The sequence below is a fragment of the Heteronotia binoei genome, chromosome 4 (genome assembly GCF_032191835.1).
Source record: "Heteronotia binoei isolate CCM8104 ecotype False Entrance Well chromosome 4, APGP_CSIRO_Hbin_v1, whole genome shotgun sequence".
Classification (NCBI taxonomy): domain Eukaryota; kingdom Metazoa; phylum Chordata; class Lepidosauria; order Squamata; family Gekkonidae; genus Heteronotia; species Heteronotia binoei.
Genome location: NC_083226.1, coordinates 138,779,539 through 138,806,443, shown reverse-complemented (window position 1 = coordinate 138,806,443; position 26,905 = coordinate 138,779,539). Strand labels below are relative to the sequence as shown.

Here is a 26,905-nt window from a genome sequence, read left to right as displayed (position 1 = left end):
CCTCCAAAGCTTGACAGGCAGCTCTGGCGGCCAACAAAGAGTTTCCATTCTGCTCAATGGAGATATACATAGATATATAGATATAAATATATCCATGGGAGCAGAATGAATATATACCCCCAGCTCAAACACAGCTTTTATTTTTTACTTGGCAGCAGGGAGTTAGGCAGAAAGGGAGTTAACTGTTAGAGGAAGACAGGGAAGGAGTACTGTCAACAGTGTTGGGGTTCACAATGTGATATTTCACATCAATGTGTTTGGAGCACGAAGTCACATCTTCTTTCTCAGAAATGTGAATGCAACTTTGGTTGTTTTCATGCACTATTACAGGATAGGGTACATCTATGCCCATGTCTTTCAATAGCTGGAGTAGCCACTGTATCTCTTGACAACCTAGTGCGGCTGACATGTATTCTGCTTCAGCGGTAGAGTTTGTATCTTGCTTCTTGCTTAACCAGCTTATAGCTCCTCCTCCATAGAAAATTATGTTGCCACTCGTGTATTTTCTATTTGTTAAGGCTCTAGTCCAGTCAATATATCCACATATGACACAAGCTTAGGGCTGTCATTGGCTGGTAACTTAAGTTTAAATTTTGCAGTACCCTTTAGGCACCTCACAAGAGTCTTGAGAGCATTCCAGTCGTTAGTTTTGCAGTCTTTCTGCATAACAGTCCCACTACTGCGCTAATGTCTGATCTAGTTAATGTGCTTATGTATAGAAGCTTACCAGAGCTAGTGTCACAGGAATGTGGTATGCTGGAAGTTGATAAGTGGAACACGTCTCTCAGATGAAGACATTTGAAACAGTATTACAAGCTTTACTGTTAGAGGCTTATGACCTTCCACTATATAATAAACGTCTTTAAAGAAAGGAAGTTTACAGCAATGTCTTAACATCATACATTTTTTGCTGAAGAACAAGAATTATCTGCAATTGCAACACATTGGACACTGGCACTTTAAGTAATAGTTTTCAAGGATTTCAAACTGGATATGGACTAACTGCAAACCCGGGAAAGTCCCGCCCCTGCCCCCAAATTCCTGCCTCCCGGGTTGGCTCACCCGGGACCACTGAAATCCCGGGTTCGCCAAAATCCCGCTCTCCCAAAGGCCTCGGCGCCTTCGGGAGAGCGGGCGGCCAATCAGGAGCATCCCCTCGTGGAGCCCCCTCCTCCCCACCTGGCCGGAAGACCGCACGCCCTCTCCGCCTGCGCGCGATCCTGACCCGGCTCTCCCACGCTCCACCGGACTTGCCCTCCCTCCCTCGCAGCCCTGCCGCCCCCTGGTCCCGTCCCCGTGGCTACCCTAGGGTGGCGGCGGCGAGCGGCGCGCACGCGAAGGTCTCGACGAAGTCTTGCATCTCCAGCGCCGTGGCCGGCTCCAGGCGCGCCGCCAGCCAGGCGCCGCACGCCTCCTTGACGGCCGGGAACTGGAGCAGGTCGGCGGCGTGCAGGAGGCACGCGGCCAGTGTAGGCGAAGTCGAGCAGCAACGCCAGGCACTCGGGCTCCACGCCATGCAGCCGCCCTCACTCCGCCCGCGCCTCCCGCAGGGCCCCACCGAACACGGCGCGGAAGTAGCCCAAGGCCGCCGCCAGCACGGCCCGGTGGGCTCCGAACTCCCGCCCACTGCCCGCCACCAACGTCAAGTCCAGCAGGCACCGCTCCGCCCGCAAGGCGGCCAGGCCCCGCAGGAGCGCAGTCCCGTGCGCTGCCTCTGTCACCATCTCCATCCTCTGCGCCGCCAGACGCGCAGGCACACAAAGACGCGCCGCCCACCGCCGCCTCCCCGCAGGCGCCCGGCCGTCCCTTGAACGGCTCCTCCCTCCAGAGAGGACGGGACGGCGGGCAGCCGCCAGATCAGCTCACTTGCTTGCTGACTGGCTGGCGGGAGGGAGGGCAAAGCTGCCCGAGAGGGGGGCTGGCTCCGGGGCGCCGGCTCGAAGCCCCCTGCTTGGAACGCCTTTCGAGCCAGCCAGGCGAAAACAGGCACCTCCTCGCCTCACAAACTAACCTCCAGCACCTGGAGTCCAGGTGGGGGCTAAAGATCTCCTGGAATTACAAATGATGTCCAGACTACTCAGATCGGCTCTCCTGGAGAAAATGGCTGCTTTGTAAAGGTAGACTCTGGCATTATACCCCGCTGAGATCACTCCCCAAACCCCACCGTCTTCCCGAATACCCAACCAAGACTGGGCAGCCCAAACAAGGCCTGGGGCTTGCTTCCAAAAGAGCCTTGGTGTCTCCTCGGAGTAGCCCTATTAAGAGCTTAGCTGGCTCACATTTCCTGTTTCACAGGGCTTTTTTGTAGCAGGAACTCCTTTGCATATTAGGCCACTCACCCCTGATGTAGCCAATGTTCCAGGGCTTACTGTAAGCTCCAGGAGGATTGGCTAAATCAAGGGTGTGTGGCCTAATATGCAAAGGAGTTCCTGCTACAAAAAAGTTCTGCTGTTCCCTCGTTCCAATGTGCCCCACTTCACTCTCTGGGTGCATTCACACTTTAAATCAGGAGTGTCAAACTCATTTGCCCCCGGTTTCCTGCCTGATCTGGATGGAATTCGAACCCACTCCTACACTGCTTTTTCTAAGAATGAAGGGGGGGGAATTCTCTCTCCTTTCCTTCCTTTTTAAAAAAATTAAACAGCAGTGTCGTGGGCGTCCCATGGCATAGGATGATACCTGTAAAGTGATGATGGACTCAATTGAGGATCTTTTTTGTTCCTTGGGGCAAGAAGTGTATTTTGTGTGTTATTTGTACATTTATGTTCTGCTTCTAGTAATTAATATTACTGTGAACTTTATTTGCTTTATAAAGTGCAGAAAACTAAAAGCTCACAAATAGGCAAGGTAGCTATTTTTACTGGATTCACATTTGTTGTTGAAAGAATATGTAGTGGACTTTCAATTTAAACAGAATGCATTATAAAGCAGGAGGCTAGCAAAATTTATTCCAGCATAAGCTTTTGTGATTCAGTGCTTACTTCAAAAGATGCAGCAAAGTGTATATCCGTTAAATATATGCTCAATAGAAAGATGAGGAAGGGAGTGGGAGGATGTTACAAACAGGGAATGATTTAAAGGAAGATACAATAAAAAGGAGAATCAGAGGGAGTGGAGTCACTACTAACTGTTAGGCAAAGTAGAATGTGAAATCAAAGGCCTCATGATGCCAGCTGTGCTGTGAGAGAGTAGCTCGGGTATTCTGTGGAAGGCTTTCTTTGGATTTAAATTGATTCAGTTTTAATATTCTTGAAGTGCTTCTGGGAAGATGGACTTTTAGTTTTTGTGTAATATTGGCAGCAGAGAATGATTTAGAATTTTTCACAATAAACGTTTTCTTGTTTGGGTTCTTACCTTTTGGCATGCTTTTCCTAAAGTTTGGCACTATCTTGTGGCAACTTAAAAAAAGATGAGATCTATTGTTTTAATCACAGGCTGCAATCACACACACTAAATAATGCACTTTCAGTCCACTTTCCAACTGGATTTTTACTGTGTGAACTGACCAATTCCGCACTAGACCTTTAATCCTGGTTTAACCCTGTCCCCAAGCTGACATGCTGTACAAAAATCATAGAATCATAGAGTTGGTTTCTGTGATGATAGTGTGGAATGTCAGTTTGGGGACAGGGCTAAAATAGGATTAAAGATCTAGTGTGGAATTGGTCTGTGTGTGATCTCAGAGAGAGATCCTAAATCAGGGACAACAAAGTTAGTTTAGTTTCAGATTATAATATACTGTGCTGAATATGCTGTGTTTTTGAATAGTGCTGTTTGCATCTATCTGTGAAAACCCAATTCTTTATTAGTCCAGTCAATTATATGAGGTTTACTTTTGTTAATATGCTTTTATCTTGATGATCTTCATTCTGAGCTATTTCTCATGTATTTTGCATTACACTGTACAGAATTGCAAGTAACTAAATGGCACCCTGATGATCCTGAAAACATTTTACTTGGTTCAAGGCTGCATTGACTTCACTGTAGTGTCCATACAATTGCACTTATGATTTCAGCCAGACAAAAATTATGCCACACATCTATATTTGTATGAGAGAATCAGTTAATGCATTCAGGCTACTCCAGCAGACTGGCCAAAAAAAGGTGTCAATTTTAGTGATTTTAGTGATTTCCTGTTTTCTGGCAACAGCTTGAATGACTGAGAAACATAATCTACAATATCAAATTGCCATTAGTGAAGTGGCACGGGGAAACGATGTCACAGGAAGTGATGTCACTTCCTGTTTCCGGCGGTGGCATGACGTCACCTGGCTGGCCTGCAGATATTATGGCCACCCTACTGCAAGCACTTTTGAATATTTATTCCTTGTACTTTATACTTTGCATTTTTGATAATATGCTGTTATATGTAATGATATGTGAAAGTGTGTGAAGTTGAAGTGTTTAATTCTCTATTACAATTTTGAAGTATTTTTCATTAATTTTTCGTTATTTTTCCAGGTTTTTTTGTTGTTGGTTGAACCTCCAGATGGTGACTGGAGATCACCTGCTATTATAACTGATCTCCAGGTGACAGAGATCAGTTCACCTGGAAAAACTGACCACCTTGAAAGGTGGACTCTATATTATACCCCATTGACATTCCTCCCCTCCCCAACCTCTGCCCTCCTCAGGATCCATCCCCAAAATCTCCAGGTATTTGCCCAAAGCTGGCAACCCTTGTGCCCACAGGCTCTAAAAGGCTGGGGATCCCGGCTCCAGACAGTTTCATCATAGAGCTCTCTCTCCCCTACATGAAGCAAGTTCCTGATCCAGAATCCCTTCATATCTAAGAAACTTACAGGAAAAGAACAACCAATTTCATTTTGTTTCTAAAGTTTCTTGTTCAAGAAACCCAAATTCATTTGCCGTACAAGGTACATATGCCCTAATTTTTTGGCAAAACTAGAAGTACTGGCAGAGGATAAAGATGTCAGTAGGTTTTGGTATTTGGTAACAGAAACTGCAAGAGATTAAATAAGGAACACATGATGCAATCTCTTTTATGATGAGTGAATTCATCCAGAGACTCTTTTGACACTAAAAATAAACAGATTTCTTACCTGTAACTGATGGTCTTCAAGTGGTCATCTGTGCAGTCACACACATGGGTTATCCGCCAGGATTGAACCCGACCTCGGAGAATTCAAAGCAATCTTGGAGCGTTAATTTTGGTGTGCACTTCCTCTCGTCCCGGGGAGGAGGCATCCATTGCGCATACCTAGATGAAAGGGAGGTGCTTCACCCACCCAGTATCTTCCCGCCGCCGCATAGGTGGAAAATTTTTACTCAGGAAAAAGAAACCAGCAGCGGGGAAGGATGGGCGGGCGTGTGTGACTGCACAGATGACCACTCGAAGATCATCAGTTACAGGTAAGAAACCTGTTTATCTTCTTCATGGTCTCTGTGCAGTCCCACACATGGGTGACTGGCAAGCTATTCTGTCCGGAGGCGGGTGCTAGATCTGTAACCAAAGGACAAGGTTAGCTATGCATATAAAAAGCAGTAACGTACTTACAGTGTAGGCGACTGGAGAATCAGTCGAAGATGGATCCTCGTACAGCCTGTCTGAAGGACGTGTCACGGTGGGCACGGACGTCTAAGGCGTAGTGCGAGGCAAATGTAGATGGAGACGACCCGACCGCAGCGGCACAGAAACACCCCTACAGAAGGCTGTTGAGGTTGCAATGGCTCTAGTAGAGTGAGCTCGTAAATGTTCAGGTATAGGCTGTTTTGCCAGTCTATAGCATAATGTAATAGCAGCCACAATCCATTTAGAAAATATCTGTGTTGAGATTTTAGTACCTTGATTGTGGGTTGCGTATGCTATAAAGAGTCTAGTGTCTTTTCGAAACTGGCGTGTCCTTTTGATGTAAAAGGCAAGGGCCCTACATACGTCCAGGTTATGTAAAGTTCGTTGGCCTGCATCAATAGGGCGTTGGAAAAAGGCAGGTAAAGTTGAAGGTTTCCCCAGATTAAATGCTGAAACCACCTTTGGTAGAAAGGAGGGGTCAGGGCGTAGAATGACTCTGTCATGAGGAAAATGGTGTATGGCAGGTCTGCTCTAAAAGCGCAGATCTTGCTAGCTCTCCTGCCGGAAGTAAGTGCTACCAGTAAAGCTGTCTTCTAGGACAAGAGATGTAAAGGAATGGATGCCATGGGCTCGAAGAGTGGCTTCATTAGCTGGCTCAGTACAAGTGACAAGCTCCAGGTAGGATGAATCTGGCGGATTGGAGGATGAAGGTGGAGGATTCCTTTCAGAAAGGCTTTAGTAGCATAGTGGGAGAAAACAGTGCAGCCTTCAATATGCGGATGAAATGCAGAGATGGCCGCTAAGTGGACTTTTAGAGAAGAGTACGAAAGTCCTGAGTTAAAGAAAGATAAGGTGTAGGTTAAGATCTGAGTGATAGTGGAAAGTTCAGGTTTGAAGTTATGTAGAACAGCATACGCCAAAAAACTTTTCCATTTCAAAGAATAAGATTTTCTGGTGGCAGGTTTTTTGGCGTTGAGTAAGACATGCCGAACTTCCAGAGGGAAATTCAGAAATTGATTTTCCAGTCAGTCATAAAAGTGCCGGGTTGTGGTGTAAAACCTTGCCTTCTTGCTGTGAAATCAAGTCCTGAACTTGGGGGAGTCGGAGGAATGTGTTGTCTGAGAGGAGGAGAAAAGTGGTGAACCAAGGTTGACGAGGCCACCATGGTGTAATCAGGATGCAATTGGTCTGATCTAACTTTATCTTTTGTAATATCCTCGTGATGTGAGGGATTGGTGGGAATAGGTAGTGTAGTGTCCCTGACCATTGCTGGAGGAAGGCATCCCCTGCTGACAGAGGGGATGGAGGGCCCCGACTGTAAAAGCGCTGGCACTGTGCGTTGTCTGGAGATGCAAACACATCTACTGTCGGAGTTCCGAAGGTCTGGAACACTGCGTGCAGGTAACAACGGTTGAGGGCCCATTCGTGGTCGTTGACTAGATAACGACTCAGTGTATCTGCTTGGACGTTTTGGACTCCTGATAGATGCACTGCTGTCAGGAAAATGCCGTGGGCGATACTCCAGTGTCATAAGGATATGGCTCGTTTGCATAGTCGAACAGAGGCTGTGCCTCCCTGCCGACTGATGTAGAAGACAGTGGCTACATTGTCGGAGTGACCTGAATGTGGTGGTTGTGAAGAGACAGGAGAAAGGATCTCAGGGCTCTGTGGACCACCAGAAGCTCTAGACAATTTATGTGAAGGGATCTCTCATAATCGGTCCACTGTCCCTGAACTGTCAGCGCTCCCAAGTGGGCTCCCCATCCCCACTTGGAAGCATCGGTCATGACAATCACAGAGGGCGGTGTTCGTACAAACGGCATTCCTGCCAGGAGATGACGATCCACCATCCACCATTTTAAGAGATGGGATAATGTGAGATGGAACCGTAAGTAAGGTCATTTGGTGTTGCCGGTGTGGACGGAATGTCCGAACAAACCACAGTTGAAGAGGGCACATATGAAGTCTTGCAAAACAGAGGACGGCGGTGGTGGCCACCGTAAGACCTAACATCCTTTGAAAGATGAGGGCTGTTTGGGAACGATGTGTTATTATCGTATTGGCTAAGGATTGGAAGACCTTCTGTCCGCTGGAAGATAGGCCTTGTGAGATATCGTTGACAGGTCCGCTCCTATAAATTGTATGTTCTGAGTGGGATTCAGGTTGGATTTTGCATGATTTACCTGAAGACCTAGTGCAGACAGGAGGGACAGGGTAGATGAAATGTCCTTCTGAAGTTGTTCCTTTGTTTGGGATACGACCAGCCAATCGTCTATATAAGGGTAAATGGAGACCTGTTGTTGTCGGAGTACTGCTGCCACCACAGCCATACATTCCATGAAGACTCTCGGTGCTGTAGAGAGACCGAAGGGGAGAGAGCGGAATTGATAGTGCTGATCTCCGACAGCAAATCTGAGGAATCTTCTGTGATGGTGACTGATGGTGAGATGGAAGTAGGCATCTTGTAGGTCTATCGACGCCATACATGCCTGCTCTGGAATCAGTGGTAGGATAGATTGTAGAGTAACCATGCAGAATTTCTTGTAGCGAATATGAAGGTTGAGTTTTCAAAGATCCAGTATAGGGCGCAGCCCCCCATCTCTCTTTGGGACCAGAAAATAATGGGAGTAGAATCCCATGTGATGGAACTGCGGTAGAACTATAGCTCCCTTGTCCAGCAAGGTGGCGATTTCTGACTGTAGAGGAGGAGAGGGGGGTGTAGGTATGAACCTGTGGAATTTTGGAGTCAAATCGAACTCTATGATGCAACCCCTGTGGATGATCACCAGGACCCATGAATCCGATGTTATGGATTCCCACATGGGATAGAATGGTCGTAGTCTGGTGGTGGCATCTAGATGGTATTGTGGCTGGTTGAGAGGTAGAGGGAAGAAGTCAAAGAGACTGCTTTGGGGCTGGTGTTGACTTTGAGGTTTGTGGACGTGGTCTCTGCTGAAACGGTTGTTTTGCCGGAGAAGCCTTATGTTTCCAGAATTCGGCTTGTCGGGGGGATCGAGAACGTTTGTAATACGATGGTTTCCAGGTTCTCTGCCAATTAGGCTGGATTGCGGTTGAGTAACTCCCAATCTTTTGGCCCGTTTCCTACTGTCGTCAACAGTGGTCAAAATGTCATCCGTGGTGGCATTAAAGAGGCCCTGTCCGTCAAAGGGTAAGTCCTCTATTTTGAATTTGATGTCAGGCTGCAGTGATGAGAACCTAAGACATGCATGCTGGCGTAGGGCAATCGATGAGGCCATAGTCCTAGATGAACATGCCACAGCATGACGCACTGTGTTAATTTGCTGCTTGCTGACCCTAGTAAGTTCCTGAAGGATGTGCGAAGCGTGGTTCTGTGCTGCATCCGGTAAGGAAGGAACCAAGGTGTTAAGTTAAGTTGGGAGGTCAGGTTGAAAGCATATGCCAAAAAATAGGCCATATAATTGTGGATTTTTGTTGTGGCGGTGGTAAGAGAATAGATCTTTCTTCCTAGAATATCCAAAGGAAGTATGCCTTCCTTTCAGGTGGAACTGGGTGTCTTGTTTGTTTTGATTTTGAGGCAAGTGCACTATCATGGAATTTGGGGCCAGATGACTGAAAAGAAATTTAGATTCAGGAGCATGAATTTTGTAAAGAGATTCAATTCGTTTCGATATGGGTGGCACTGAAGCGGGTTTGTCCCAAGCCTCTTTCAAGGTTTCCAGGTGAACTGGAAGCATCAGAAGAAAGGAGCCCGCTGGCAGGTCTGTGTGCACTAAATCGTGGACTACATCCGAGACTCTAGGTGCATCAGTAGTCAGCTTGATGTTAAGAGAATTTGCCATATTAGATAATAGATCCAGATAGGATTTGGAACCCTCTGAGGGTGAAAGGTCAGCAGGTTTGATAATGTCAGATGCCGGCGAAGGAGGAGCTGAGGCTGTGGAGCGGGATGAGTCGGATTGCTCAGCTTCAGACTCTTCTTGGGTTTTAATGGGGGTCTCAAAAGGCTTAGTAATTGTAGCAGTTTGTTTGGTCAGCAGAGGAGGCTGTTCCGGTTGTTTAGGAGAGACTGAACACACCGACGTTGATCTGGTTGGAGACAATGGCTTCGATACCATAGTGTAGTGTTTAGGGTGACGAAAGGGACTTTCATGGTACCGAGGACAGTCCTCACAGTATGCCTGTTCTCGATGTGAAGGAGTTTCACGGTACCGAGGACAGTCATCCCGATATGCCTGATCCCGATGTGAGGGATGGTAAAATACCTCACGATACTGAGAGTCTTCACGGTATCGAAGGTCTTCACGGAATCGATACCAATGGGAATCCGAGGATGGTGATCTGTAATATCTTCGGTACCTGCGAGGAGATGATGATCTGGACCTCAATGGGCTATAATAATAATAGCGTTCCCTATGACGGCTTCGAGATTTCTCGGCTCGAACTCAAGTGGATGGCTCTCTCGGTGTCGAGGGTTCTCTTAGAAGTGGGGATGCAGGTGTCGCTATCTGTTGTTTGGTAGTAGGCATCGAGACCTCCCAGAATGAGTGTGCGCCGAGAATGTTAGTGCGCTGACTTCTGATGGAATCTGGAGATTCGGTGTCGAGGATCTTCTCTGGTAAAGATCCGTGAACTGAAAGGGACAGAGAAGGAATGTTTACGACCTCGAGAGGTATGGTATCGATGGGCGCCGAGACTTCCAATGGAGTCAGTGCTGTCTGTACCGAGGTCGCGGTGTCGATAGTCGGGTGCGATGCAGAAGTCATTGTTGGAGACTTCGAATCTGAGGCTGCCAGTCGAGCCACTCCCTTTTGAGTAGATAAGGAAGATGGCAAGGTTTGGGATCCCGAAGTATGGGACATAGTAGGGCGCAGTGAGGACTCTAACAAATGACTTCTGAGTCTAGCCGCGTGGTTTTTTCTTGCTTGCTTCCCAAAATGACTGCAATGCAGGCAAGTGTTGGTACAATGAGCCTCACCCAGACAGAAAAGGCATAAAGAATGTCTGTCGGTAGATGGGATTTTTGAGGCGCACCGAACACACTTTTTAAAAGTGATTTTGTCTTTTCCTTCCATCCGCCCGGGGGAAGGCCAAAGAAGAAAAGAGGGATAATAATATATATATTTTTACGATACCAGTGAGTTGAAGAAAGAGACAAACAGTGAGAAAAACGGTGAGGAAATAGAGAGGAAAAGGATGATGATCGCGATGAATAGAGGAGACTCAGCGAGGTAGGTGTATCCCGGGCGGTGGTAAAGAAGAAACTGGGTGGGTGAAGCGCCTCCCTCTCGTCTAGGCATGCGCAACGGATGCCTCCTCCCTGGGACGAGAGGAAGTGCGCGCCAAAATTATCGCTCCAAGATTGCTTTGAATTCTCCGAGGTCGGGTTCAATCCTGGCGGATAAACCATGTGTGGGACTGCACAGAGACCATGAAGAAGATCCTGAAATTGTTTTGAGTAACTTTTGTTGGTAAGTGTGATACGATTTCATCACTTCACAACTAATCTGTAAAACTGAGGGGAGGGATGTATTCAGCACTCTGTAACATTCAGAGATTAACTTAAAGATACAGCAATTGTGAAAACAGTTTGTACTAGTTTGAGTTGAGTTGAAAATCCACTATCGGGAGAAACCAGTATGGGGAAATTTAACTATTGAATTTATTTAAAGTATTATATGCCACCTTTCTAAGGACCCAAAATGTTAACTGCTGATGAAGTGATACAGAAGCAGAATTCTGTATCAAATGTTAACTGCTGATGAAGTGATACAGAAGCAGAACTGCACTGGCTGTCAATAAAGTTTCAAATCAGATTCAAGGTTCTGGTTCTAACTTTTAAGACCCTGAGCAGCCAGGGACCAACATACCTGCAGGACCACCTCTCCCCATATGTCCTTGGTCCAAAAGAGGTCCATTTGGCCTCTACGAGAGCCAGCACCTTCTCTGCTCTAGCCCCAGCCTGGTGGAATGAGCTCCCCATAGAGATCAGGGCCCTGTGGGACTTACTATAGTTCTGCAGGGCCTGAAAGATGGAGCTCTTTTGCCAGGTTGGCCATAGACACTTGATAAATTGATCCGTCCTACTGCAATTAGCTCAGACCTGTCCTTTAACTGCTCATGAATGATACAAATTGAACTGAATTAGATCTAGAATATTGAAGAGCAGACCAGGAAGTTATTGCCATCTTGCTGTTCTACACTGTTATGCATATTGCTTTATACTGAGAATTTTTTATCTTTTATATTCTTATGACTTACTGATATATTGTATTTTATTCTGTTTGTAACCTGCCCAGAGCTTGCTTTGGCAGAAACAAAGAAAGAAACCTCTGAGTCTAATGCACTAATATCCAAACAAAATACAGACTCTTTAACAAAGTTTTAAAATAAAATACAGCATAAATTGCATTGCACGAAATAAAATAATTACTTCTAGCTCATTCATTACAGTGCTGACTAGGCTTCCCAACCCCCCTGCCCTGGCGGGGGAGCCCCGAATTTGCAGCCTCCTCCCCCGCTCTCAAAAAATCTGGAAGCGGGGGAGGGGCAGGGGGGGAGAGAGAACATACCTGTAGGCATCATGTTGTTGTAAAGCTTCTGATCCGTTTTTAAAATGTGTGCCCCTTTATGGCTGCACAGGAAACAGGAAGGGCTTCATGGGAAAGGGTCAGTAACAGTTTCCATGGAGAACGGCCCCTCCCTTTCTTTTCCTGTGCAGCCTTGCTTTCGTTTTCACAGCAAGCAAAGTTCTGCTGGAAGAAGACCAAGTAAGTATTCGTGTGTGTGAGAGAGGGAGGGGGGATTCCCTGGTATGGAGGCCCTCCCCCCCTTTAGAAAGCGTGGGGGGGAGGGAAGTGTCTACTAGGCACTCTATTATTCCCTATGGAGAACGATTCCCATAGGGAATAATAGGGAATTGATCGGTGGGTATTGGGTGCTCTGGGGGGGCTATTTTTTGAGGTAGAGGCACCAGATTTTTAGTATAGCATCTAGTGCCTCTCCCCAAAATACCCCCCAAGTTTCAAAACTATTGGACCAGAGGGTCCAATTCTATGAGCCCCAAAAGATGGTGCCCCTATCCTTAATTATTTCCTATGGAAGAAAGGCATTTAAAAAGGCGTGCTGTCCCTTTAAATGTGATGGCCAGAACTCTCTTGGAGTTCAATTATGCTTGTCACATCCTTGTTCCTGGCTCCACCCCCAAAGTCTCCTGGCTCCGCCCCCAAAGTCCACAGATTTTTTTTTTAATTGGACTTGGTAACCCTAGTGCTGACTAAAGATGTCAAACATCAAGAAAGACACAAAACCATATAGCTACATTTTACTTCAGACTTGTTCAAGGTATCTTAAAGAGTAAAGGTAGAATCAGCAAGATGATTCCTAAGGAGTTCATGCCTGGCTTCAAGGTATGAATCAGCTAAACATATGGCAAATGATCCAAAACTACAGTCCTGGTTCCTTTTAAAAGATAAAACCTGCTGCCTGACATAAAAGAATTCCACACAGTAGATTGATATGCCAATCTGAATCTTATGTATAGTGGCTTCAACCATAAGAACAGGGTAGCCACAGCATTTTCTAGTAATAAAGCAACCCGTTAATATTCTGTGTGAAAAAAATAATAAGACGGAATCTTCAAGGTCCCACTCTAGAACTGTGGGAGCCAGAGGAAATGAATAACCAACTATAAATTGTTTAACAGAGAAGAAATGAGATATTAATTCTTACATACATAGGGACTAGATGTGACTGAGGCATACAGGTCTCCTTGTCTCTCAAACTGAGTTTTGGATAATTAAAACTGAATCATGCGTCAAAAAGGCCAGATTAAATAACTATATAGCAAAGCTAAGCAATAAATTAGGAGAAAGTCCTGAGCAATAAATTTGAAAGCTATACATAAACAATACTGGTTTCTAAACTGATACTAGTCATTGGAAAAGGGATCACAAAGGCGAGTTCACTAAAAACACCACTGCAGCAGAAAAGGAAAAGTATTTGCCAAGAAGTTCAGGAATATTAAGGATAGTGATTAAAGTGAAGCACCATAAAAGCACTTTATGGATCCCTAGTAAGGACACACCCTGTACATTATGTGCCATTCTGACAATGTAACATTACAAGAGCAGAGCAGAACTGGAAAAGACATAGAAAAGGCTAGCATGCCTTCATTAACTTGAATCCAAGTACTTTGACTTACTTATGTGGATGAAGCTGCAGTGTTATATGCTGTCACAATTAATTTTACAACACTTGCTTTAATAATAGGTATGGCAACTATCCAGTCATACCTAAGCATTCACAATTTTCTGACTTTTCTTATTCATTACTCTGAGTCAGATCATATAACAACAGCAAGATTGCATCACTGGTTGCCAAAGAGCATGTATGGTTCTGAAGCTGACTGAAATTAAAGCATGGACCATGCTATTTTTCAGGAAACCATACATATTCCACCCACCCACCCACCCACGAGTTTCTACATTTTCTCTTAGTCGTTCATCTAAGTACAAAAACAACTACAAAAGTTGCACTAATGTGAGAACAAAAAGAGACTACTTATTCTTTGCAGCAGCCTTGCAAAGGGCTATTCTTTTCTGGGTTCGTATGAATAAAATGTGCAAAGTTCACATTTCTTTATTTTTACACAACACAAAAACATTTCTACTGCTAAATGATTGATAATACTGCACATATTAGCTTACCTGACAGTAAATATGTATGTAGAGTGATTTATGTATGCTCCCTCAACCATCCATACAAATACTGCCATTGGGAGAAAAAAAAGCAAGCAAATGAAAGCTTTACAATCATTAGAAATAAGAAGGCCAGCTAAAGGCTGCAAGCCAGAACTCCCATTAACCTACTGTCCCAGATCCTCTGAAGCACAAAGTCAATACACAAGACTTGAATCAGTAAAACTACTTACAGGCAGGCTTTTTTGAGCAAAAACACAGTTCCAGCTAGCTTGGTATCAGAGGGTGTGGCTTAATATACAAATAAGTTCCTGCTGAGCTTTTTCTACCAAAAAAACCCTTCTTACAGAAGACACATGTAAATTTTCAAGTATAATTTGCATAAATTGTTAAATAAATTATTCTGCAACTGTAATTCTTTTCCTGTAATTTTAATTCTGAATATGATCCACCAACAGGCAAGACTATTTTATCTACCTGAATCATTTGTGTACTGAAACTCCTGGCTTAGCCACTTACATGCTTAATGACCAACAATAAAACAATTCATCAATAAAACAAGTGAAATATAATGGCATAGTGACCACATAAACCAGCAAAAAACAGCCTTAGACATTTATCTTAAAAAGAAGTCAATAACAATAACAGCTAGTATCAACTATCATCAGAGTAACCTCCTCCCCAAAAACCAGGGCAGCAAAAAGTGCAGGGAGGAAATAAAAAAGAATCTGGTAGGAAAGATTTCACACAGCACCTAACCTAAGCAAGTTATATGCCAGTTAATCAACTATTTGTTGTTCAGAAACTTTCAAAGTCACAAACCACTGCAAAAAAGGCCCTGCCTCTAGTGGCCACCTACCTCATCTTGGAAGGTGGGGGCATACAGGTCAAGGTTTTTGCAGAAAATCTTAACTGACAGATACTCTCATATGGTAGCAATAGGTACCTTACATCCCTGGTTCCTGGCTATACAGCATATTAAGAAATGATCAGAGCTTGGAATGTTGTCAGAATGTTGGAATGCTGCACTTCTTTCAGATACATTCTCTAAATTAAGTCATGCAACTGCATTATGTACCGATTTCCAGTTCCAAACTCTGTTCAAGGGAAACTCATGTCTAACAGTCTAAGGAGCATATCTAAGTAGCATGTCACCAGAATATGGATACATGTGCCTAGATCATGCTTATAAAGGCACATCAATCAAAACTGGCAAGAGGTGTTAGAAATTACAGACAAGACTTAAGCATCTATATCCAGATATTCATGGCTCTTTTTTCCTCAGAAAAATCCCAGCAGGAACTCATTTGCATATTAGGCCACACATCCCTGACACCAAGCCAGCTGGAACTGCATTCCTGCTCAAAAAAAGCCCTGCATGGATTTGATATCATCCCCAAGAAGCAAACCAGCTCTTTTAGGGAGTGTGGAATCCCATACAGAATAGCTTCACTTACTAATTACTTATACTATCAACCAGTACCACTTCAGTCTCATCTGGATAAAGCTTCAATGCATTGGCCTTCATCCATCCCAATACTGCCTCCAGAGTCAGAGCATTCATTGTCTTTCCTGACTCAGGTGAAATGGGAAAATTAGAGTTGGTCATCATCAGCATACTGCTGACACTTTGTTCTTCAAACCATTTCCAGCAGGGGTGTCAAACATGCAGCCCAAAGGCTGCATCTGGCCTGCGCAGATTTCCTATGTAGCCCTTGAGCAACTGCCTGGTTCCTGCTTCTGTCTCCAGTTCTGCTTCTGCTGCATTGCAGTTTGCTTTGCCAGACTCTCTCAATTGCATAGAAGAGATAGGTAGGTAACTCTCTGTTATCTGCATGGCTGTAGCTCCTTGCTTCCTGGCCAGGCTCCCTCAGTTGCTTAACAAAGGCAAGCCTTTCCACCTTTCCACTGGCTGAGGTTCCTCTCCTTTGCTCAGCTGCCACAATCACACAGGAGAAATACAAAGCATCTTTAAGAATAACATTGTTTCATTCAAGGTATGAGTTTTCATGTGCTTTGCTACATTGTGTATTTTTTTGGGCTCATTATGCTGTGGCTCTCCTGGATAGAACTGGTTTGCCTCCCCTTTTTCATTGTATTCACGCCCTCATGATTTATGGGAAAGCAATAATAGCAAACCAATGAAATGTATTATGCTAAGAGTGTGTGTCCAGACCAAGTTCACCTTACATATTTCCTTTGTAGACGCGGGATTTTGAACCTAGGCTTCTCAGATAGCAAGTTCATACTGACTACTATACATGGTTATCTCTCTATTCTTGCACTGTCTCCTAGGAGTTGTAATTTTTCTGGGAAGTAATTTTTCTGGGAAGACTATATAGTTTTGTAGACAAACACATAGCTCTCACTGTGTCATGATGACTTCTCATGTTCTTGACCAGCATATGAAGCAATTTATGTACAAAAGCTCACAATGCCCAGGCATTTCATGTTTTCCTCTGGGTCCTAGGTTCAGAGCACCAAGCATGAGATTTCTGTAATGAATGTCAATAAATCAGAAGTAGGTTTGTAGTTTACAGATACACACCAAAACAGCATACTCAAAACATTTTGATGCAATACTTCAGAGCAAGAGGTGACAGTTAACAGAGACTTTTAAATAACCATAATATTGCAAGGGTGCTAATGTTTTAAGCATGCTTTTTATTTTAAGTAAAAAAAAATCTTGAACTGTGTTTGTTTGTGTTCTTTATAAAGTTTATAACACTGCTACCTGGCATTACATTTTATGACACATATGGTCAGCCCGACAAGGTCTCATTTATATCAGATATATAACAAATGAGTTTTGACACTCCTGACCGAGGGGATAATTTAAGATGTCTTTAGAGTGTCTGCCACCCCAATATTAAATATTTCTGCCTAAGCAATCCACAGTAAAGCAGTTCTGTTCCTTTATGAATTATCTTGTTGGGGGTGTCATAGTGGATCTGCTTGCTTGAATAACCAAAATAAAAATATTCTAGCTCTTCTACTTCAGAGCAGAAAATTCCCACTGTTCCAGTATCTGAAAGACTTACAAGTAGGATCCTACAATGTAATGCAAATAGATAAATAAGTTAAAGGTTTAAGAACATAAGAGAAGCCATACTGGATCAGGCCAATGGCCCATCCAGTCCAACTCTCTGTGTCACACAGTGGCCAAAAAACCCAGGTGCCATCAGGAGGTCCATCAGTGAGGCCAGAACACTAGAAGTCCTCACACTGTTGTCCCTGCCAAGCACCAAGAATACAGAGCATCACTTGCCCCAGACAGAGAGTTCTAACAATAAGCTGTGGCTAATAGCCACTGATGGACCTCTGCTCCATATGTTTATCCAATCCCCACTTGAAGCTGGCTATGCCTGTAGCTGCCGCCACCTCCTGTGGCAGTGAATTCCATATGTTAATCACCTTTTGGGTGAAGAAGTCTTCCTTTTATCCATTCTAACCCAACTGCTCAGCAATTTCATTGAATATCCACGAGTTCTTGTATTGCGAGAAAGGGAAAAAAGTACTTCTTTCTCTACCTTCTCCATCCCATGCATTATCTTGTAAACCTCTATCATGTCACCCCGCAGTCAACGTTTCTCCAAGCTAAAGAGCCCCAAACGTTTTAACCTTTCTTCATAGGGAAAGTGTTCCAACCCTTTAATCATTCTAGTTGCCCTTTTCTGGACTTTTTCCAATGCTATCATATCCTTTTTGAGATGCGGTGACCAGAATTGCACACAGTATTCCAAATGAGACCGCATCATCGATTTATACAGGGGCATTATGATACTGGCTGATTTGTTTTCATTTCCCTTCCTAATAATTCCCAGCATGGCGTTAGCCTTTTTTATCGCAATTGCACACTGTCTTGACATTTTCCGTGAGTTATCTACCACGACCCCAAGATCTCTCTCTTGGTCAGTCTCTGCCAGTTCACAACCCATCAACTTGTATTTGTAGCTGGGATTCTTGGCCCCAATATGCATTACTTTGCACTTGGCCATACTGAACCTCATCTGCCACGTTGACGCCCACTCACCCAGCCTCAACAGATCCCTTTGGAGTGCCTCACAATCCTCTCTGGTTCTCACCACCCTGAACAATTTAGTGTCATCTGCAAACTTGGCCACTTCACTGCTCACTTCCAACTCCAAATCATTTATGAACAAGTTTTCAATTCCCTTCCTAATAATTCGCAACATAGCACTGGCCTTTTTAAATTGCTGTTGCACATTGTCTCGACATTTTCAGTGAGTTATCTACCACGACCCCAAGATCTCTCTCTTGGTCAGTCTCCTCCAGTTCACATCCCATTAACTTGTATTTATAGCTAGGATTTTTGACCCCAATGTGCACTACCTTGCACTTGGCCATGTTGAACCTCATTTGCCATGTTGATGCCCACTCACTAAACTAAAGTGCATGGGTAATTACCATCAGCTTTAGCTTTAAAAACTATTATTTATTTTTCATCTTCTATTACAAGCTAAAGGTAACCAGAATATTCATGGGTAACATTTAATGGGAAAAATTTAAAGGGAAATGAGAATGAAAAACTGAAAGCAGGAGACTGGTGATCACTAGAATATAAACACAAAATAATTAATAAAATCTAAAATAAAGAAGTTTCAAAGAAGTTTCATTTTAAGACCAAGAATTACTGTCACCTCTGCTTATTATAATGATAGTCTCTTCATTCATCTGTTAGTTTAATGTTTACTACACTTTTTCAATTGCACAGCTTCAACACACAAATCTATGACTGCATTCAGACGTCAAGACACATAAAGGTTTGTCTGAGGTTTGTCTGTGACGAACACAAACACATCTCATTCTCATGCACCAGTGCTCCCTTCACTCCTCCTCTTCTTTGGCACAACACAATGCAGCTGGCATTGGGACATCATAGCAAATTGAAGCTGGACTGAAGGCTTCCCAAACCAGGATGTTTTCAATTGTACTCTGGGCAACAGAGGCAAAGGGAGAAAGCACAAAAACACAGAAAAGCACAAGAACAAGCTATATTTGTGTCCATCACAGATAAGTCTATTTGTCATGACATCTAAGTTCAGTCTCAGTCAAATAAGATGTACCATCTAATTTTAAACATTCTGAATGGTCATCCAGTTATTAAAGAAACAATAAAATTTTGATGCATAATAACTTCATGCCTTTTAACCACAATTTTTATTTACTGTTCACATTCTGGAACTTTTGAATTATTGCAAAATCCTTGTATCTCACAAAGGGAATTGATTCGTGAAAGCTGGTTATAGCATTCTATACCAACTGCAGCTTCTGGACAGTATTCAAGGGCAGCTCCACATAGAGCACATTGCAGTAATCTAATGTAAATGTTACCAGGTCATGCACTACAGTGGCAAGATATTTTCTACTCAAGAAGGGCTAAAGCTAGTTCACTAGTCAAAGCTGCTGAAAAACACTCCTTACCACCATTACAACCTGTTTATCTATCCAATAGGAGGCATGGGTCCAGGACCACTCCCAAGCTGGGAGAATAACCCCATCCAGTTTAGAGCATAAACCATTTCCTGGGTCAGAATTCTCCCCACTAGTAGCACCTCCATTTTGTTGAGATGAATTTCAGCTTGTTAGCTCTCATCCATTCTAAAATTGCCTCCAGGTACCTGTTCACAGTTTCCGCATTCTCCCTGGAATCTTCTGGGAGTTCAAAAGAGATGAGTGTTACCTACATTTTGGTGGCAACTCAGCCCAGATCTCTGGATGACTTCTCCCAGTGGCTTTACATAGATGTTGAAAAGCATGGGGGACAAGATGAAACCCTGGGGAACCCAATAGGTCAGAGGCTAAGGGACACAACAATAGTTCCCCAGTACTACCTTCTGAAACCTACCCTTGAGGCAGGACCAGAACTACCACAGACCAGTGTTCCAGTCCCAAAAGGCAATCCAGAAAGGCACCATGATTGATGGTATCAAAAGCAACTGAGAGGCCCAGGACAATTAACAGTATCAGCAGTATAATTAACAGAATGAGCAGTTCGGAATAATAAAGCATGGTTTGCTGCAGTGTGAATGCACCTGAAGGATGCTCTAGCTAGTACACTCCTTTGTCTCTGTCCACCCTTACACAAGATAATTATCTGTCCCACAAACCTGGAAATCAGTGTAATTGCCACTATATTCAAATTGAATCTGCAAACCAGAATCAAAGCATTATAATCAAAGCATTATTTGGAAGCCAACTCTGCAGAGGAAACAGTTTACTGATTTAAATGCAGTAGTAGATTATGATTTGCTACAAAAGTGAAAATAACTAATTAGCTGAGAAGAACATTTATCTAATTAGCTTAGAAGGAGTGAGTAAATGCAGCCTCCCCCAAGCTCATTCAAGTAGCAAACAAAGCATGGACTGCTGCTATATCTGAACCATACCTAGAATAATTAATGCTCCTGTTCAACTTGCCTCTGTGTCAGAAAGTGTTTTGGTATGACTGAAAACTGAAAACACGAGAAATCTTTGGATGTTTGTTTTCTGTAGTCTTCCACAGTTCATAAAAGACATTTTATGTTCATAAAAGACATCTGGCTCAAGATCCATGCCAAGTTTATATGTCTTTTTGAAATCGAGAACATATTTATTCTGAAAGTTCTAGCACTTTTTTTAGTCTAGAGTACAGTATCTCCACCTGTATCTCAACACTCTTAAAAGCCATTTTAAAGTACAGATGGCAAAAGTAACATTAAAGAATATATGTATGGCATACATGAGCTTGGCAGGTTTATGTTTCAGGAAAAGAACTGAGTCCAATCCTGAAGTGTGGAAAACCACTGCATCAGAATTACACATTAATATTAAATGCCTGTCATCTGTTGCTCCATTATCATGGAATAACTTAGCCAAGTGAGATATGAGCTTCTTGTTTAAAAGAAAGCTACTATCAAGCGAGTAACAGACAGCAGAAACCTGAGAGCCAGAAGGAAAAGAGCAAGCCTCCTAACTGATCTCCTTTCTTAAATATGAAGCACCTTTTTAATTAAAGATGGGTCAGTTTACACAGCAGACACTAACAGAGATACTGACATTAGATATGAATTAATACTTGTAGAATTAATTAATTCAGATACCATGGGACAAGAAATCTGCACTTCAGTAAAACACAATATTCTACCACGTCTATATGCTTGTTAATTCGGGGGGGTGCATAATTTTTATTATGCATTTATGCTTAGCTTTTAGGATTTTACCTACCTGCAAATCAACCTAACATTTTCTCTTTTTTTCAGTGTGTGTTTATACCTCAGATTACACCAGAATAAATACAAGCTTCCTGAGGAAACAAGGGTAGTGACTGCTTCTTTGTCACTAGAAACCATAAAAGTTGCTTTTTCTTAGTTGCTAGCATAGCTTTTTTCAGTGTCTGTGTATGCAGACGCACAGGATTTTCCAGTTATCCAGATTATTATTTTAAACAGGGCTTTTTTTGAGCAAGAACACACAGGAACGCAGTTCCAGCTGGCTTTGTGTCAGGGGGTGTGGCCTAATATGCAAATGAGGTCCTGATGGCCTTTTTCTACAAAAAGGGCCCTGTGTGGAACAATGGTGATGTCAGGGGTGTGGCCTAATATGCAAATGAGGTCCTGCTGGCCTTTTTCTACAAAGAAAGCCCTGATTTCAAACCATCTATGAAGTAAAGCTGTACATTCACTAATGCAAAAAGCACATCCATAACAAAATCATGTTGCAGATTTGAACAGGTACAAAACCAAAAGTGGGTGGAACATGGGCTCATAGGCCATCTTTTGTGGAACAGAAAGGCATTAAAAGGTAGTCAGAATTAACAAATATGGTTGCCTAATCTAAGACTAATTTTTCTGTCTGCAGATATGCATTGTGATAAAGCTCTACTCTATCTTTCTATCTATCACACCTCATACAGCTATTGCCTTAAGTAGAAATCAAAATAAAAAATAGAGAAGTCCTTACTTAATGTTATTTCCCTGGTATTTAATTATTGCTCCTATAAATGTTGCCACCAAAAGGGTGAACAAGATAATTTGTGTCTGATAGTAGCCATGCTGGGCTCTTGTATTAAGCAATTCTGTATTTTTAAGTAAAGGGTGATGATAAAGCTCTACCGAAGAAAGTAACTGCTCTTGCAAGAGCAATATAATTTCAGACTACCAACAAAGATTCTTAAAATCAACTTTAAATTAACACTATAATCTGCCCCATGAGTCCCAAAACATAATGAGTCTGTGTAAACGTTTGGATTCAAGAAGAGGTAATGGGTACCACCAAAAAATGGATGCCAGGGTGTCAGGTTTAGTGACAAATGTCGGGAGGTTCCCAGCCAAGTGTCATTCCATGAAGTAGCCAGCTGCCTACAGATGGGTTCTCCCTACAAACCCAAAGGTGATGTCTCCTAAGAGCTTTGAATAACCTCCTGCTCCAGGTAGCCAGGACTGATTATTTGTTTTGGAAAAGAATGATGTGGGCATCAAGAAATACATTTGCAAGCACCATGGCACCCCAGAAATCCAGGTCAGATATCAGCAATCTATTTTTTCTTCTTCCTCTTCACCATTATGTCATAGGTGACTTCTGGTGGCCCCATAGTGTTTTCAAGCCAAGAGATTTCTGAAGCGGTTTGCCACTGCATGCCTCCATGTCACAACCCTGGTATTCTTTGAAGGTTTTACATTCAAATACTAGCCAGAATCAACCCTGCTTAACTTCTGAGATCTGAAAGATCTGGCTAGCCTGGCTATCCAGGTCAGGGCATACAGTCTACACTAAATCACAATAATTCAAAAAAAACTAGTGCCTTCCAATCCTGGTTTTGTTTTTATATTAAAAACTCCTAATTAATGTTTCCTAAAATACCTATTACATATAATAATGCATATAATAATCAGGAGAAGTCAACAGAAACCCTAAATCACACCTGCTGAGCCAGTGCTCCAGGACAGCATCTGTTTCAAACCAAATATGGCCCTCATGAAGCCTACAAGATTTTATTTAAATGAGACATGGTGCCACAAACTTTCACATGAAAGTTTCACAAGCTGACAAGGGAATAGGTGGGGGAGTTGCAAAACATGTTTGTCACTTATTTCTAGTAAGACCAACTGACTTGCAAAAGTAAACATAAATGGCATACTCAATGCTACGTAAACTTACATATGCTTTGCATACTACTGTGATGATACATCAAAACAGGCTTTGTCGAACCATTGTTAGAAATTACCTGTAGAGGTGGGATGTGTCCACAAATATATATTTTCTGCATACCTTTACAACTGCGATATGCAGCGCCAAAAGCATAATTGACAGAGTGGACAGTAGACATGACACTGTAAATGGGGAAGAAAGCAGTTGGGCATGCAGAGAGTCAGAGTTTGAATTTACTTTCAATTTAAATCATACCAAAGGCATTAACAGCAGGGCTGAGAAAATATTTCAAATTGTAAAGTTAACCATGTTCAGGTACTTTAGAACTAAAACCACTTGTCTCAGATGCTCATCAGTTCAATTCTAAGCATCTGTGCACTTCTAAATCCATTGAAGTCAATGGGCTTAGGAGAATGTAACTTTCTTTAGACCTGCATTATTAAGCTTTTCCAGCCCTAACAATACAGAGCAAGAGAAGATACTGAAACCCTTGCTGAAGGCACTTTCAGTGATCTAATTCAGAGGTAGATCCAAGTGGGCAGCCTTGTTGATCTGAAGTAGTTGAACGAAGCAGGAGTCAAGTTTCACCTTTAAGACCAACCAAGTTTTATTCAGAAAGTAAGCTTTCATGTCCTCTCTAAGCACACTTCATCAGACGAGGGGATCAGGTATTGTGGGCTGAAATACAAGCAGTTTGTTGATTAAGTATGCAGACTGATCACATGGTAAAATACCTGATCCCCTCATCTGATGAAGTGTGCTTAGAGAGCACACGAAAGCTTACGTTCTGAATAAAACTTGGTTGGTCTTAAAGGTAAACCAGTGTGGCTTGGCCATTTGGTCTGGATAGCCATAAAAGGTGAATCACAAAAGGACGTGTATTTCCTAATTGTAGTCCACCTAAATAATTAAGAGGTAGGCAACTATACAAGAGTAGATGCAAGAAACCTCTTTTCTCACCCCCATTTCAAACAAAGGATACATCCTGCTAAAAAGCAGAGCTATGTGGACTCTGGAAGTGTTCAGAAGCAAATGCACTAAAAAACAAAGTCTGAGTCTAAGCACTGTGGATACAATTTTGTCCCTAAATGGCTAAACTGACAATGCTGCAAGCATCCTACTCCACACAATTCACTAATTACTATTCTTATTAATGTCAATGAGGACAGGATTTCATTCTAAATAGAGGGTCATGCAGTTTCTTGCAAACTGAGCATGTGACATCCACACTTTTATCCAGTTTTCTGAGTGCAATATATTTACTATGTATAATAGCAGCCTGTCTGGCAGACAGAGAAGAGATATCAGTCTCAGTGTCTCTTTTTAACATTAGGCTTGTTAAAATTAATCCAAAACTCACCTGACTATTTCAGCTTTGACAAATATTACAGATAAGGTGTACTAAAATACCCCAAAAATCTACCAGATGCAAAATCTAACTTGGCCAAGTCACTGTTCTTTTACAATCATTCCAGCACTTAAAACTGAAACATTTAGGCTCCTCCTTTAAATGCCTCCTCATCAAAACATTTTTGAATACCAACATTTGAAAGATCCCCAAAAGGCCAGAGCCAACAACCCCGGAACACGGAAATATATCCCCCTGAACTTCAGAGGATTTGCTTTCAATACTGGCCTGTATAGGGCTGTATTTCTCCAAAGGTTTCCTTTGTCCTCAATATTTTACTCCTAATCATTGTAGGAAGAGAGAAGCAACTGAAATCCTACAGCACCACACTTTGGATGTTAAATCCCACTGATGCAGTGGAACCAAACAAGCAGTGGATCTGTCGGGGCGAGAGGCTTGACGGGATCTGTCAACTAGGATCTGCCACTAGCGCGGCTCCCTCACCTCCTGGATGCGCTTGCGGGCCCGCTGCAGCACCTCTTCGTAGCCCTTCTGCCGCAGTTCGCTCAAGCTCTCGTAATATTCCTCCGGGTCGTCGGTTTCGGTGAAGAGCACCTGGGACAGGATCTTCCACCCGCAGGTGTCGAGGCAGTGGCCCAGGTAGACCTGCAGCTGGTAGCACAGGGCGTCCATCTCCTGCTCGGACAGCTCCGGCGCCCCGAAGAGCACCGTCCACATGCCCGAAGGCTCCTCGGGGAAGACCGGCAGGCAGGGCTCCAGCTCCGAATTCACCGAGCACAGCTGCTGGTGGACGGCGCGCAGGTCCTGGAAGGAGAAGAGGCCGGCCCAGCTGCACTCCTCCGCCGACGGCGCCTCGGTCTCCGCAGAGGCCCCAGCCAACGGCTCGGCGGGCGGGGAGGGCAGCAGAAGAGTGGCGGCGGCGGCGGCGCCTCCCGCAGGCTCGTCCTTGCCCAGCTCCAGCACCTCCAGCTCCTCGGTCCCGCAGGCCGCCAGGCTGAGCGGCCCCTCCGGAGCGAGCGGAGACCTGCGGGCCGAACTGCTCCTGGCCCGAGCCGGGCCGCCGGGGCTTCGCAGCAACGAGTCTGCCCGGGCCGGAGAAACCGGCGAGCTCCTGGCTTGGCCTTGCTCGGCGCTCCAGGCCGGGCTCCGGCGCACAGTGGGGCTCCCGCCGGCCTTGGAGGGCCGCTGCTCGGCTCCGCCGCCGGGGCTGCTGCCGGGGCTGCTGGTGCTGCTGCCGCCGCGGCGGAGCTCCCGGGAGCCGCTGCGCTGCCTCTGCGCCGTCCGGTTGTGGCAGGTGATGGCGAACTTGCCTTCGATCTCATTCCAGGCCACGATGAAGACGAACTTGTGCTTCTCCCGCTCGTGGAAGGCGTGAGGCCTCACCGCCACCCAGTCGGCCTCCAGCGTCTCCTCCAAGGCGAAGGTGCTCATGGTGACGCGGCGCTCCCCTCAACCGCCGCAGCCGCTCCCGTCGGGGTCTCGCGCTCGCTCACTGCCCAGCATCAGCCATTTTAGCCGACACCGAAGGAAGGAAGGGAGGGAGGCAGGCAGGAAGGAAGGATGCGCTGGCGCGGCGATGGGAAAGAAACGCTGGGATAGGCTGAGGCGCGCGAGAGCCGTCAGTCCCCACAACGGCCGCCGCGGCCGCCTCCTCAGCTCTCTGCGGCGCGCGCGCGCCCGACTCTCTCGGCTTTGTGGTTCTGAGGCCGGACGGCGGTTGCCTGCCGGGGACAATGCAGTCAGTAGGCAGCAGTCTTACAGGTACTTCAGGCGATCACGTGGAGGCCCCGGATCTGTTTACTGGCGCTGCTCCGCCTCCAGCGCGCTTCCACCGCCCTCACCAACAAGTCTTCTCGGCGGCTCACTTGACGCGGGTCCAGCCCGCGGCGGCTCCTCCTCCTCCTCCTCCGCCCTCCCGCGACGCCAGCTCGGGGTGCTGGGGAGACGGATGAGGGGAGGGCGTGGAGGCCCCGCCGTCGCTCGTCGTTTGCTGTCTGGCCCGACCAGCTTTCCTTCTTTCTCCGGTTTCGCCCTTCTGAGGGCTCCGGAGCGCCTTTGTTGTTAGGCGTCGCCTCTCCCTCCCCGCCCGCTAAAATGATCGCTCTCGCTCACACAATGTGCCCATTGAAGCCGCCCAGGCGACGCGCGTCAAGCTCAGCCGCCCTTTCCGAGGAT

General features: G+C 44.6%; 1 protein-coding gene across 1 annotated transcript in view; it reads right to left on the bottom strand.

The window, feature by feature from the left end:
- The window catches only part of JMY (junction mediating and regulatory protein, p53 cofactor), a 76,435-nt gene extending 50,230 nt beyond the window's left edge, over nt 1–26,205 (bottom strand). Inside the window, exon 1 of the mRNA XM_060235857.1 lies at nt 25,214–26,205. Within this exon, the coding sequence (XP_060091840.1) occupies nt 25,214–26,161 (948 nt within the window). The 5' untranslated portion in view covers nt 26,162–26,205. The remainder of the gene's footprint in view (nt 1–25,213) is intronic.
- Nucleotides 26,206–26,905: the final 700 nt, after the last annotated feature.